Here is a 15,817-nt window from a genome sequence, read left to right on the forward strand (position 1 = left end):
GAGTTATACCCAATAATACTCACGGTTGTAATCACTGCCAAAGGTGCTTCAACAAGTACTGAGTAAAGGGTCTGAATACTTATGTAAATGTGATATTTTATATGTGCAGACATTTCTAAAAACCTTTTTTTATTTTTATTCTTTGTCGTTATGGGGTATTGTATTATGTATCTAGATTGATGAGGGGTGAAAACAATTTAATACATTTTCAAAAAGGCTGTAATGTAACAAAATGTAGAGAGTGTCAAAGGGTTTGAATAGTTTCCAAATCGCTTGTACATGTTTTGAACATGACAGTTTACAATCTAAGATAACACCAGCATTTACCCTCCTTCAACTTGCTCAACAGCCACACTATTCATTACCAAATTCAATTGCGGTCTAAGTCTTAGAGAATGGTTAGCACCAAATACAATGCTCTAAAATGTAGAGATGTTCAGGACCAGTTTAATATTGGCCACCCATTCCTATGGGACTCCCTATCACGGCCGGATGTAATACAGCCTAGATTCAAACCAGGGACTGTAGTGACACCTCTAGGGTTGAGATGCAGTCCCTGAAACCGCTGCACCACTAGCTTTGAGATGCAGTCCCTGAGACCACTGCACCACTAGTGTTGAGATGCAGTCCCTGAGAACGCTGCACCACTAGGGAGCCCTCTAGCGTTGAGATGCAGTCCCTGAGACCGCTGCACCACTAGGGAGCCCTCTAGCGTTGAGATGCAGTCCCTGAGACCGCTGCATCACTAGGGAGCCCTCTAGCGTTGAGATGCAGTCCCTGAGACCGCTGCACCACTAGCGTTGAGATGCAGTCCCTGAGACCGCTGCACCACTAGGGAGCCCTCTAGCGTTGAGATGCAGTCCCTGAGACCGCTGCACAACTAGGGAGCCCTATAGCGTTGAGATGCAGTCCCTGAGACCACTGCACCACTAGCATTGAGATGCAGTCCCTGAGACCGCTGCACCCCTAGGGAGCCCACCAGCGTTGAGATGCAGTCCCTGAGACCGCTGCACCACTAGCGTTGAGATGCAGTCCCTGAGACCGCTGCATCACTAGGGAGCCCTCTAGCTTTGAGATGCAGTCCCTGAGACCGTTGCACCACTAGGGAGCCCTCTAGCGTTGAGATGCAGTCCCTGAGACCGCTGCACCACTAGGGAGCCCACTAGCGTTGAGATGCAGTCCCTGAGACCGCTGCACCACTAGGGAGCCCTCTAGCGTTGAGATGCAGTCCCTGAGACCGCTGCACCACTAGGGAGCCCTCTAGCGTTGAGATGCAGTCCCTGAGACCGCTGCATCACTAGGGAGCCCTCTAGCGTTGAGATGCAGTCCCTGAGACCGCTGCACCACTAGCGTTGAGATGCAGTCCCTGAGACCGCTGCACCACTAGGGAGCCCACCAGCGTTGAGATGCAGTCCCTGAGACCGCTGCACCACTAGGGAGCCCTCTAGCGTTGAGATGCAGTCCCTGAGACCGCTGCACAACTAGGGAGCCCTATAGCGTTGAGATGCAGTCCCTGAGACCACTGCACCACTAGCATTGAGATGCAGTCCCTGAGACCGCTGCACCCCTAGGGAGCCCACTAGCGTTGAGATGCAGTCCCTGAGACCGCTGCACCACTAGCGTTGAGATGCAGTCCCTGAGACCGCTGCATCACTAGGGAGCCCTCTAGCTTTGAGATGCAGTCCCTGAGACCGTTGCACCACTAGGGAGCCCTCTAGCGTTGAGATGCAGTCCCTGAGACCGCTGCACCACTAGGGAGCCCACTAGCGTTGAGATGCAGTCCCTGAGACCGCTGCACCACTAGGGAGCCCTCTAGCGTTGAGATGCAGTCCCTGAGACCGCTGCACCACTAGGGAGCCCTCTAGCGTTGAGATGCAGTCCCTGAGACCGCTGCACCACTAGCGTTGAGATGTAGTCCCTGAGACCGCTGCACCACTAGCGTTGAGATGCAGTCCCTGAGACCGCTGAACCACTAGGGAGCCCACCAGCGTTGAGATGCAGTCCCTGAGACCGCTGCATCACTAGGGAGCCACTCTAGCGTTGAGATGCAGTCCCTGAGACCGCTGCACCACTAGGGAGCCCTCTAGCGTTGAGATGCAGTCCCTGAGACCACTGCACCACTAGCATTGAGATGCAGTCCCTGAGACCGCTGCATCACTAGGGAGCCCTCTAGCGTTGAGATGCAGTCCCTGAGACCGCTGCACCACTAGCGTTGAGATGCAGTCCCTGAGACCGTTGCACCACTTGGGAGCCCTATAGTGTTGAGATGTAGTCCCTGAGACCACTGCACCACTAGCATTGAGATGCAGTCCCTGAGACCACTGCACCACTAGCATTGAGATGCAGTCCCTGAGACCACTGCACCACTAGGGAGCCCACTTATGTGGAACTTATTATGTCACTTATTAAGCAAATGTGTACTCCTGAACGTATTTAGATTTGCCATAACAAGGGGTTGAATACTGATTGACTCATGACATTTCAGTTTTTCATTTTTTATTAATTTGTAAAAATTTTGAAAAACATCATTCCACTTTGACATTACAGGGTAAGTGTGGAGGCCAATGACACAAACATCATTCCACAACACAACACCAACACCATCCTGACACCAACACCATCCTGACATCAACACAACATCAACATCATCCTGACACCAACACCGTACTGACACCAACACCATCCTGACACCAACACCATCCTGACATCAACACCATCCTGACACCAACACCATCCTGACATCAACACCATCCTCACACCAACACCATCCTGACATCAACACCATCCGGACACCAACAGCATATTACAACACTGCACTCATCTCTCACAGACAGACAGACACTACCTGACGGTGAGATGCATGCGTGTGGACAGCAGGCTTTGCAGGTGTGTGTGGAGTTTGAGCGCGTGTGTGTGAGAGGGCATGTGTGTGTGAGCGATAGGTGAGTCTGTAACAGTAGCTGGTGTGTGTTACGTCAGGGTGTGTGTCGGTCTGTGTGTAGGGTGTGTAGGTGTGTGGTACGTCAGGGTGTGTGTCGGTCTGTGTGTAGGGTGTGCAGGTGTGTGTTACGTCAGGGTGTGTGTCGGTCTGTGTGTAGGTGTGTGTTACGTCAGCGTGTGTGTCGGTCTGTGTGTTGGGTGTGTAGGTGTGTGTTACGTCAGGGTGTGTGTCGGTCTGTGTGTTGGGTGTGTAGGTGTGTGTTACGTCAGGGTGTGTGTCGGTCTGTGTGTAGGTGTGTGTTACGTCAGGGTGTGTGTCGGTCAGTGTGTTGGTTGTGTAGGTGTGTGTTACGTCAGGGTGTGTGTCGGTCTGTGTGTTGGGTGTGTAGGTGTCGATGAGCGTAACGTTCTCTACCATCTCTCTACTGGCCTCCCTGACTAGAGCATGAAACGCTGCCTCCTGCCAGTCTGGCCCCGCCCAGAAGCTGATGTCATAAACAAAGCTCTGTGGAAACAGGGAGAAGGGATGGAACGGTTGCTCTGGCAATGGGCGGAGCAGGAAGTGGTTAAGGAAGCGGGGGTCAGGTGACCAGAGCAGGCGCCAGTCAGGTAGGGAGTAGACCAGTGACGCCAGAAGGTCAAGGTTCAGACACACACTGACGCCATCAGTGAGGTCATCAGCCCACAGCCGGCCTAGCCGTCCCATCGGCTCGGCTGCCAGCCACAGAGACCCCTGCTCCTCAGCCAGGGAAAGCCCATAGGGGGTCAGCAGACGCTCCAAACTCCGCCCCAGGTCAGGGATTGACTGAGAGGCTTTGGGCCATGCTCCCCAGAGGAGGAGCTCGTGGAAGGCAGGGGGGGACCAGGGACTGATGTGAACTCTCTGAAAGACTAGGCCGCTCACACCATGCAGAACCTCCTCTCTCTCTCTGTGTTCTCTCTCCTCTCTCAGTATCTCCACCTGAGGCAGTAGAGAAGGACGCAGCACGTATCCCCCAACACCTACACACTCCTCTCCCTCACCTACACACTCCTCTCCCTCACCTACACACTCCTTAAAATGGCTGCTACACTCTCTCTCCCTTCCCTCATCCTCTGAGTCGTAGGTTATGTGTGTGTCTGCCAGTAGAGTGTCTATATGTTTGTGATCATCTGAGTCGTAGGTTATGTGTGTGTCTGCCAGTAGAGTGTCTATGTGTTTGTGATCATCTGAGGGTGTGTGTGAAGTGGTGTGTGTGTGGGAGGGGTGTAGCCAGTAGCAATGTGTATGTGTGTCTTGTATCTCAGGGCAACATGCATTTAGTCTCTGGGGGGAGGAGTGTATGAGCAGGGGGAGGTGCTCTGTAACCATGGAGACAGGCCATTCCCTCTCCAGGGCCTGAACCAGAAAGTCCTGAACCAGCCTGACGGGATGATTAGAATTCGAGAGAAAACCCCTGTAGAGAAAGAGAGAGAGAGTTACAACACTGTATAAAGACATAATGACATTTGAAATGTCTTTATTCTTTTAGAACTTGTGTGACTGTCAAAAATATAAAACGTATCCCCCTATTGGGGGAAGGATGCAGAGCTGTGGATTGGCAGCGCACTACATTGCTGTCTGCCATAAGATGAGGGACAGTGTCTGACAGACCAACCTGTCCTCTATGCTTATTGTTAATGTTCAATGTGTGGTTGTTTTGACCCTTGATTATTTGGGGCGGCAGGTAGCCTAGTGGTTAAAGCGTTGGGCCAGTACCCAAAAGATTGCTAGATCGAATCTCCGATCATCGAATCATTGTAAATAAGAATTTGTTCTTAACTGACCTGCCTAGTTAAATAAAAAACTCTCTTCCTGGGTTTAATTATTGTTTGTATTTGTTTTTATTATGGATCCCGATTAGTTCCTGCCAAGGCAACAGCTACTCTTCCTGGGTTTATTATGGATCCCCATTAGTTCCTGCAAAGGCAGCAGCTACTCTTCCTGGGGTTTATTATGGATCCCCATTAGTTCCTGCCAAGGCAACAGCTACTCTTCCTGGGGTTTATTATGGATCCCCATTAGTTCCTGCCAAGGCAACAGCTACTCTTCCTGGGGTTTATTATGGATCCCCATTAGTTCCTGCCAAGGCAACAGCTACACTTCCTGGGGTTTACGGTAACTGCTCGGCCTCCGACCGCAAGGCATAACAGAGGGTAGAGCGAACGGCCCAGTACATCACTGGGGCTAAGCTTCCTGCCATCCAGGATCTCTACACCAGGCGGTGTCAGAGGAAGGCCCTAAAATTTATCAAAGACTCCAGCCACCCTAGTCATACTGTAGACTGTTCTCTCTGCTACCGCTCGGCAAGCGGTGCCGGAGCGCCAAGTATAGGTCCAAGAGTCTTCTAAACAGCTTCTACCCCCAAGTCATAAGACTCCTGAACATCTAATCAAATGGCTACCCAGACTATTTGCAGCGGAAACTATTTAAAGCTGAAACATTTGAAGCTATTAACATGAAAACACCTTTTAAAAAGCATTACAGGAGGGCCCAACTTAGAATGCTGGAGAAAATAGTAGTGAAGGCATTTATACTGTTTGTGCTACAGCAATATTTAAATGAGCTCCCAATGCATTTCAATGGCAACTAGGTGGCAATTTCATATGAAGGACAATTATGTGCCTTGCTTCAACTCTTTAAAAAAATGTTGCCAGTGGATAGGATAGCCTGAACATGTGAACGTTGGTTTGGTATCTCTAGTTTGAATGAAACAAAATGATTGGCATGCAGACACAGTTAGGACATGTCCCTGGAAAATAGGTGAAGAATTATCAGGATGGACAGTGATGATGAAATGGCCTATTTGAAATGAGGTATGCCTAACTTGAGACAGTGTGTGTGGGCAGTGTGTGTGGACAGTATGTGTGGACAGTGTGTGTGGATAGTGTGTGTGGGCAGTGTGTGTGGGCAGTGTGTGTGGGCAGTGTGTGTGGGCAGTGAGTGTGGGCAGTGCCAGACGTTGGAGGAACCATAATGATATTCATCCGTTTTTATTCATGTTGGCTACACTGTCCTGCAAATGTCCCGCAAAACCATCCTGTTGTCCCGCAAAATCATCCTGTTGTCCCACAAAATCATCTTGTTGTCCCGCAAAATCATCCTGTTGTCCCACAAAATCATCTTGTTGTCCCACAAAATCATCCTGTTGTCCCAATTTTGGGGATTTTAAATGTGGTCACCCTACAGGTATGTGGTAGGTCAGTGTGTGTGTACCTGTGTATGTAATGTGAAAGTTCAGCAGGTATGTGGTAGGTCAATGGTCGTCCTCCCAGAATGTGCTGCTTCATGTCCTTCCTCTGGGGGCGCTGCAGGCCACACTACGACTGAACACATGAGTCACGCCCTGCTCTGCATGGAAACTCTTATCCTGGCTCCTGACAACATACACAAACACACAGTCAACAAAACCCTTCCTCTTGGGTGCCTTCACCTCAATTCAATGTTTGCTACGTTCTTTAACTACCAGTGAGGTATGTTTGCTGCTGCATTGCCTTCTGCTTTCAGGACGGGTATCTGCTCTGTGGGCTTTCAGGACGGGTATCTGCTCTGTGGGCTTTCAGGACAGGTATCTGCTCTGTGGGCTTTCAGGACAGGTATCTGCTCTGTGGGCTTTCAGGACGGGTATCTGCTCTGTGGGCTTTCAGGGCGGGTATCTGCTCTGTGGGCATTTAGGCCGGGTATCTGCTCTGTGGGCATTTAGGCCGGGTATCTGCCCTGTGGGCTTTTAGGCCGGGTATCTGCCCTGTGGGCTTTTAGGCCGGGTATATGCCCTGTGGGCTTTTAGGCCGGGTATATGCCCTGTGGGCTTTAGGCCGGGTATCTGCCCTGTGGGCTTTTAGGCCGGGTATATGCCCTGTGGGCTTTTAGGCCGGGTATATGCCCTGTGGGCTTTTAGGCCGGGTATCTGCTCTGTGGGCATTTGGGCATTTAGGGGTATCTGCTCTGTGGGCATTTAGGCCGGGTATCTGCCCTGTGGGCATTTAGGCAGGGTATCTGCCCTGTGGGCATTTAGGCCGGGTATCTGCCCTGTGGGCTTTTAGGCTGGGTATCTGCCCTGTGGGCATTTAGGCCGGGTATCTGCTCTGTGGGCATTTAGGCTGGTTATCTGCCCTGTGGGCCTTTAGGCTGGGTATCTGCTATGTGGGTCTTTAGGCTGGGTATCTGCTATGTGGGTATCTGCTCTGTGGGATTTTAGGCCCGGTATCTGCTCTGTGGGCTTTTAGGCCCGGTATCTGCTCTGTGAACTTTTAGGCTGGGTAAAGGGCTTTATAAATACATTTGATTTATTGGTTGGTTTGCCACGATGTCCATATCCTCTCATTCATTTTGATCTGATCCTAGATCAGCACTCCTACTCCAAGACGCCATCAGCTCACCTGTACCCGGTGGATTGGTAACTGTCAGGTTTCTCGCCATCGAAGGAGCGGACCTCGTTCAGGATAAGCCCTGCCTCTGCTGCCATGGCGACCACCTGCCAGCTGTTGTGCCACTCTCTCATTGGCCGGTCGGCTGGAGTCCCGCCCTGCCCGTTGCACAGAGACACAAGCACCTCCCCTTCCTCCTTCAGCACCCCCACACAGCTACACACACACACTTAGAGGTGAGATGAGATTCAACAGTGTTGTGTGTGTGTGTGTGTGTCTCACCTGAGGAAAAAGTGTTTGAGCAGCAGCCTGTTCTTCTTCACACCACTCTTCCGACCGCAGTGAGGGAAGTTAAAGATGACGCGGTCAAACTGTCGACCACGCAGACACACACACTCTGACAGACGCGTACAATCCACCTCAAACAGCACCTCCCCACCTGACACACACACACACACACAGACAGACATTAGACCAACTGTACATAAGGACATCACATTGTGCATTCAGAAACAAAACAGAATAGAACACACACACCCAGCCTGTCTCTAATTGGAGTGTGTGATGGTGTCAGAGACGGAAGAGAAAGGATAGGTGGGGCAATAAGTAGACCAGAAGCAGCTTTTCCCTCTCTCCAAGCCAGATGTTACGAAGAAAAGCAACACCCACTTACACAGACAGAAACCATTAACACAAATCTGTAAATGGCTTGAGTCGTCTTCATTTATCCACAATCTTTAATGGTGCGGTTGTGGGCGGAGATACCTGAGTGTGTGATTGTGTGTATGTTGTGGGCGGAGCTACCTGAGTGAGTGATTGTGTGTATGTTGTGGGCGGAGCTACCTGAGTGTGTGATTGTGTGTATGTTGTGGGCGGAGCCGTGGTGTCGTAGCGCCTCCTCTTTGGTCTGGAGACAGGTGGCTGTGATCCTCAAACCCCTCCCACCGGCTATGTTATCGGTCTCCCTGGTGATGTCATCGGTCCCCGAGGTGATGTCATTTGTCTCCGTGGCGACGATCCGGCTCAGAGCGGCAGAGAACGAGAAGTTCCCCTCTCCAACCAGAAGCACTGCCTCCCCACCTTCTGATGACGTCATCACTCTGCACCGACGGACGGACAGTCAAAAAACAATCAATCATAATCACTAGTTAACTACACATGGTTGATGATATTACTAGATATTATCTAGCGTGTCCTGCGTATCTAAGTATCTGACTGAGCGGTGGTAGGCAGAAGCAGGCGCGTAAACATTCATTCAAACAGCACTTTCGTGCGTTTTGCCAGCAGCTCTTCGTTGTGCGTCAAGCATTGCGCCGTTTATGACTTCAAGCCTATCAACTCCCGAGATGAGACTGGTGTAACTGAAGTGTAATGGCTAGCTAGTTAGCACATGCTAATAGCGTTTCAAACGTCACTCACTCTGAGCCTTCTTGTAGTTGTTCCCCTTGCTCTCTATGGGTAACGCTGCTTCGATGATGGCTGTTGTTGTTGTGTTGCTGGTTCGAGCCCAGGGAGGAGCGAGGAGGAAGATGGAAGCTATACTGTTACACTGGCAATACTAAAGTGCCTATAAGAACATCTAATAGTCAAAGGTTAATGAAATACAAATGGTACAGAGAGAAATAGTCCTTTAATTTCCTATAATAACTACAACCTAAAACTTCTTACCTGGGAATATTGAAGACTCATGTCAAAAGGAACAACCGGCTTTCATACGTTCTCATGTTCTGAGCAAGGAACTTAAACGTTAGCTTTCTTATATAGCACATATTGCACTTTTACTTTCTTCTCCAACACTTGGTTTTGCATTATTTAAACCAAATTGAACATGTTTCATTATTTACTTGAGGCTAAATTGATTTTATTAATGTATTATATTAAGTTAAAATAAGTGTTCATTCAGTATTGTTGTAATTGTCATTATTACAAATAAATTCTAAAAACATTGGCCGATTAATCGACAGCGACTATTTTGGTCCTCCAATAATCGGTATCGGCATTGAAAAATCATAATCGGTCGACCTCTAGTACGTACATATCCCAACCAGAAACCATGGATTACAGGCAACATCCGCATCGAGCTAAAGGCTAGAGCTGCAACTTTCAATGAGCGGGAGACCAACCCGGACACTTATAAGAAATCCCGCTATACCCTCAGACCAACCATCAAACAAGCAAAGTGTCAATACAGGATTAAGATTGAATCCTACTACACCGGCTCTGATGCTCGTCAGATGTGGCAGGTTTTGAAAACTATTACGGACTACAAAGGGAAACCCAGACGCGAGCTGCCCAGTGACGCAAGCCTACCAGACAAGCTAAATGACTTTTATGCTCGCTTCGAGGCAAGCAACACTGAAGCATGCATGAGAGCACCAGCTGTTCTGGGTGACTGTGTGATAATGCTCTTGGCAGCCAATGTGAACAAAACATTTAAACAGACCAATATTCACAAAGCCGCTAGGCCAGACGGATTTCCAGGACGTGTACTCAAAGCATGCACTGACATGCACTGACATTTTCTCCCTGACCAAGTCTGTAATACCGACATGTTTCAAGCAGACCACCATAGTCCCTGTGCCCAAGGAAGCGAAGGTAACCTGCCTAAATTATTTCCGCACCGTGGCACTCACGTCGGTAGCCATGAAGTGCTTTGAAAGGCTGGTCATGGCTCACATCAACAGCATCCTCCCGGACACCCTAGACCCTAGTCTCTTTGCTAACATTCACCAGGATGCGTACTCTGAGCAGACAACCATACATTCAGAACACCATAGTCCCTGTGCCCAAGAACACCAAGTTAACCTGCCTAAATGACTACTGCCCCATAGCACATGCTTTGAAAGGCTGGTCATGGTTCACATCAACACATTCATCCCAGAAACCCTAGACCCACTTCAATTCGCATACATCCCCGACAGATCCACAGATTACTCAATTTCAATCACACTCCACACTACCCTTTCCCACCTGGACAAAAGGAACACCTATGTGAGAATGCTGTTCATTGACTACAGTTCAGTGTTCAACACCATAATGCCCACGAAGCTCATCACTAAGCTAAGGACTCTGGGACTAAACACCTCCCTCTGCAACTGGATCCTGGACTTCTTGACAGGCCGGGCCACACCCAGGTGGTAAGGATAGGCAACAACACGTCTGCCACACTGATCCTCAACACTGGGGCCCCTCAGGGGTGTGTACTTAGTCCCCTCCTGTATTCCCTGTTCACCCACGACTGCGTGGCCAAACAACACTCCAACACCATCCTTAAGTTTGCTGACGACACAACAGTGGTAGGCCTGATCACCGACAACGATGAGACGGCCTATAGGGAGGAGGTCAGAGAACTGTCAGTGTAGTGCCAGGACAACAACCTCTCCCTCAATGTGAGCAAGACTAAGGAGATGATTGTGGACTACAAGAAAAAGGAGGACCGAGCAAGCCCCCATTCTCATCAACGGGGCTGCAGTGGAGCAGATTGAGAGCTTCAAGTTCCTTGGGGTCCACATCACCAACAAACTAACATGGTCCAAACACACTAAGACAGTCGTGAAGAGGGCACGACAAAGCCTTTTCCCCCTCGGAAGACTGAAAAGATTTGGCATGGGTCCTCAGATCCTCAAAAGGTTCTACAGCTGCAGCATTGAGAGCATCCTGGCCGGTTGCATCACTGTCTGGAATGGCAACTGCTCGGCATCTGACTGTAAGGCACTACAGATGGTAGTGTGAATGGCCCAGTACATCACTGGGGCCAAGCTTCCTGCCATCCAGGACCTATATAATAGGCGGTGTCAGAGGAAAGCCCATAAAACTGTCAGAGACTCCAGTCACCCAAGTTATAGACTGTTTTCTCTGCTACCACACGGCAAGCGGTACCGGAGCACCAAGTCTAGGACCAAAAGGCTCCTCAACAGCTTCTACCCTCAAGCCATAAGACTGCTGAAAAATTAATAAATTCTTCACTGGACAATTTACAATGACACCACCACCCCTCCCCTCCCTTTTGTACACTGCTGCTACTTGCTGGTTGGTTGTTACATATGCTTAGTCACTCCGCCCCCACCTACATGTACAGATTACCTCAACTAGCCTGTACCCCTGCACACTGACTCTGCACCGGTGCCCCTGTTTAAAGCCTCATTATTGTTATTCTTGTTGTGTTACTTTTTATTTTAATCTACTTGGTAAATATTTTCTTCTTCTTGAGCTGCACTGTTGGTTAAGGGCTGGTAAGTAAACATTTCCCGGTAAAGCCTACACTGTTGTATTCGGCGCATGTGACAAATAAAGTTAGATTTTTTTTTTTTAAATGCTTAAGTGATCATCAATTAAGAACAGTCGGATTAAGTAACAGTAAAATGTATTTTAACAAAAGAGAAGACAATCATAGCCAAAAGTAATGTGAGCATTGTGAAAGGCAATTACTTTATATGAACATGTATTGCAATGTGAAACATGTATTTCTAGATGAAACACTAAGTTTTGGTGGAAAAGTGACTGATTTGGTGTTTTGTACTAAGTCAATTTAAAATGAGTTTTGAATCAACTGCATTTTTGATGATCTGCTTTGAGTTTTGTACTTATTTGTGAAAATGTACCACATACCTCTGAATATTGCACCAAAGCTATATTTTGGTGTCCGTCCTGATGTTTGTCAGGTCAGCGCAGAAGACAGCCATTGCTCTCAAACCCTCTCAAAAGCATTTCCTGAGAGGCCGTTTTGAAAGAACACTGGAATGAAGTAGTCAGGATCCTCAGATCTTCTGCTCCAATGTGCTTTGAGAAGAGAAGAAGAGGGACACTCGGGGTATCAAGGAAATACAATTGAGATGCTCCCAATGTGAGGAAGCCTCTTTAGACTATAGGGACGCCCCCCACTAGTTATTCCATAGCTCAATGCACGAGACGAGGCTTTCAGAAAGAAGAGTTGCTAACTTAGCCATGTGTCTGTTTACTCGCATTGATCTAGCTTGCCAATGTATGTAATAGAATAATGTTGCTAACATTGGCAAAGCAACTCACGTTTCCTTCCGGTAGATTTGAACAGTGACGTTCTGTCCCAATTAGCCTCTGCCTCACTGCCGCTCATCAATGAAAAACGGTTTATCGTCAATAATAATCAGCAGGGGAAACATCGAGTTGGGTTAATTATCGATCATAAGATTCATGTTATTTTGTCATCAGCAGTGGAGCCGGTCGGCACGAGTAGAAGAAGCAAAACAATAAGGTCGGTGTCACACTTACAGTAGTATGGACGGAAACAAAACTAATGGTATAAAAGGTTCCTTGCGACGTCCATAACCTAACCCTGAAATTAACTCCTTACCGTAACCATACCCCTTACCTAATCCTTCTTCTCTTTCTTTGGTATCATGGCGTCAAATCCTTCTTCTCCTTCTTTGGTATCAAGGCGTTAGGACATTTATTTGTGCATGCTTACAGCTGCTGTGCAGGAGTGTGTGATCGGTCAGGTTGCATTTTGTGATACAAAAATAAAAAGAAAGGGGTAAGGACAAAAAAGAGCCACGATTACATCTACATCTATTTAACACTATTACATATCACCAACTATATACCACTATTAAATACCACCAACTAACATCTATATACCACTATTACACACCACCTTCTATATACCACTATTACATACCACCATCTATATACCACTAATACATACCACCAACTATATACCACTATTACATACCACCAACTAACATCTATATACCACTATTACACATCACCAACTATATTCCACTATTAAATACCACCATCTAACATCTATTTACCACTATTACACACCACCAACTATATTCCACTATTAAATACCACCAACTATATACCACTATTAAATACCACCAACTAACATCTATATACCACTATTACACACGACCAATTATATACCACTATTACATACCACCAACTAACATCTATATATCCCTATTACACACCACCATCTATATACCACTATTACATACCCCCATCTATATACCACTATTACACACCACCTTCTATATACCACTATTACATACCACCATCTATATACCACTAATACATACCACCAACTAACATCTATATATCCCTATTACACACCACCATCTATATACCACTATTACATACCACCATCTATATACCACTAATACATACCACCAACTAACATCTATATACCACTATTAAATACCACCAGCTAACATCTATATACCCCTATTACATATCACCAACTATATACCACTATTAAATACCACCAACTAACATCTATATACCACTATTACACACCACCTTCTATATACCACTATTACATACCACCATCTATATACCACTAATACATACCACCAACTAACATCTATATATCTCTATTACACACCACTGTCTATATACCACTATTACATACCACCATCTATATACCACTATTAAATACCACCAGCTAACATCTATATACCACAATCACATACCATCATCTATATACCACTATTACATACCACCATCTATATACCACAATTAAATACCACCAGCTAACATCTATATACCACTATTACATACCACCATCTATATACCACTATTACATACCACCATCTATATACCACTATTACATACCACTATTACATACCACCATCTAACATCTATATACCACTATCACATACCACCATCTATATACCACTATTACACACCACCATCTATATACCACTATTACACACCACCAACTAACATCTATATACCACTATTAAATACCACCATCTATATACCACTATTACATACCACCATCTACATACCACTATTACATACCACCATCTATATACCACTATTACACAACACCATCTGTATACCACTATTACATACCACCATCTATATACCACTATTACACACCACCATCTATATACCACTATTACATACCATCATCTATATACCACTATTACATACCACCATCTATATACCACATTTAATACCACCATCTAACATCTATATACCACTATTACATACCACCATCTATATACCACTATTACATACCACCATCTATATACCACTATTACATACCACCATCTATATACCACTATTACATACCACCATCTATATACCACTATTACACACCACCATCTATATACCACTATTACACACCACCATCTATATACCACTAGTACATACCACCATCTATATAACACTATTACATACCACCATGTATATACCACTATTACACACCACCATCTATATACCACTATTACATACCCCCATCTATATACCACTATTACACACCACCTTCTATAGACCACTATTACATACCACCATCTATATACCACCATCTATATACCACTATTACATACCACCATCGATATACCACTATCTATAAACCACTATTACATAACACCATCTATATACCACTATTACATACCACCATTATATACCACTATTACACACCACCATCTACCATCTATATACCACTATTAGATACCACCATCTACATACCACTATTCCATACCCCCATCTTACATACCACCATCTATATACCACTATTACATACCACCATCTATATACCACTATTACATACACCCATCTATATACAGCTATTACATACCGCCATCTATATTCCACTATTCCACACCACCATCTATATACCACTATTACATACCACCATCTATATACCACTATTATATACCACCATCTATACACCACTATTACTTACCACCATCCACCATCTATATACCACTATTAAATACCACCATCTATATACCACTATTACATACACCCATCTATATACCACTATTACATACCACCATCTATATACCACTATTACACACCACCATCTATATACCACTATTACACACCACCAACTAACATCTATATACAACTATTACACACCACCATCTATATACCACTATTACATACCACCATCTATATACCACTATTACATATCACCATCTATATACCACTATTACATATCACCATCTATATACCACTATTACATACCACCATCTATATAACACTATTACATACCACCATCTACAATCTATATACCACTATTACATACCACCATCTATATACCACTATTACACACCACCATCTATATACCACTATTACATACCACCATCTATATACAACTATTACATACCACCATCTATATACCACTATTGCATACCACGATCTATATACAACTATTACACACCGCCATCTATATACCACTATTACATACCACCATCTAAATACCACTATTCATATCACCATCTATATACCACTATTACATATCACCATCTAGCATCTATATACCACTATTACATACCACCATCTATATACCACTATTACATACCACAATCTATATACCACTATTACATACCACCATCTACATACCACTATTAATACCACCATCTATATACAACTATTACACACCACCAACTATACCACTATTACATACCACCATCTATATACCACTGTTACATACCACCATCTATATACCACTATTACATACCACCATCTATATACCACTATTACATACCACCATCTA

At 45.8% G+C, this 15,817-nt stretch overlaps 1 protein-coding gene across 3 annotated transcripts; it reads right to left on the bottom strand.

Moving 5' to 3' along the window:
• Window positions 1–4,241: 4,241 nt before the first annotated feature.
• fdxacb1 (ferredoxin-fold anticodon binding domain containing 1) lies at window positions 4,242–12,592 on the bottom strand. Of its 3 annotated transcripts, XM_042311398.1 has the most exons (9): window positions 12,352–12,592; window positions 11,935–12,105; window positions 8,995–9,053; window positions 8,746–8,822; window positions 8,170–8,426; window positions 7,609–7,765; window positions 7,339–7,542; window positions 6,176–6,336; window positions 4,242–4,376 (listed from the first exon to the last, which is right to left on the bottom strand). In XM_042311398.1, the coding sequence occupies exons 3-8, from the start codon at window positions 9,013–9,015 to the stop codon at window positions 6,246–6,248; spliced, it is 807 nt and encodes a 268-aa protein (XP_042167332.1). In that variant the 5' UTR covers window positions 9,016–9,053; window positions 11,935–12,105; window positions 12,352–12,592; the 3' UTR covers window positions 4,242–4,376; window positions 6,176–6,245. The 3 variants fall into 3 exon arrangements, with proteins under 3 accessions (XP_042167332.1, XP_042167334.1, XP_042167333.1); XM_042311400.1 differs by lacking the exon at window positions 8,995–9,053 and having other exon boundaries at window positions 11,935–12,591; XM_042311399.1 differs by lacking the exons at window positions 11,935–12,105; window positions 12,352–12,592 and having other exon boundaries at window positions 8,995–9,147.
• Between the last annotated feature and the right edge of the window lie 3,225 nt (window positions 12,593–15,817).

Source organism: Oncorhynchus tshawytscha, linkage group LG33 (assembly GCF_018296145.1).
Source record: "Oncorhynchus tshawytscha isolate Ot180627B linkage group LG33, Otsh_v2.0, whole genome shotgun sequence".
Lineage (NCBI taxonomy): Eukaryota > Metazoa > Chordata > Actinopteri > Salmoniformes > Salmonidae > Oncorhynchus > Oncorhynchus tshawytscha.

Excerpts from the sequence above, each read along its gene's own strand:
- fdxacb1 (XM_042311398.1), bottom strand. The coding sequence starts at position 9,015 with ATGAGTCTTCAATATTCCCAG. Across the intron at positions 8,427-8,745 it reads CAACTACAAGAAGGCTCAGA|AGTGATGACGTCATCAGAAG; the intron begins GTGAGTGACGTT and ends CCGTCGGTGCAG. Across the intron at positions 7,543-7,608 it reads CTCAAACACTTTTTCCTCAG|CTGTGTGGGGGTGCTGAAGG; the intron begins GTGAGACACACA and ends GTGTGTGTGTAG.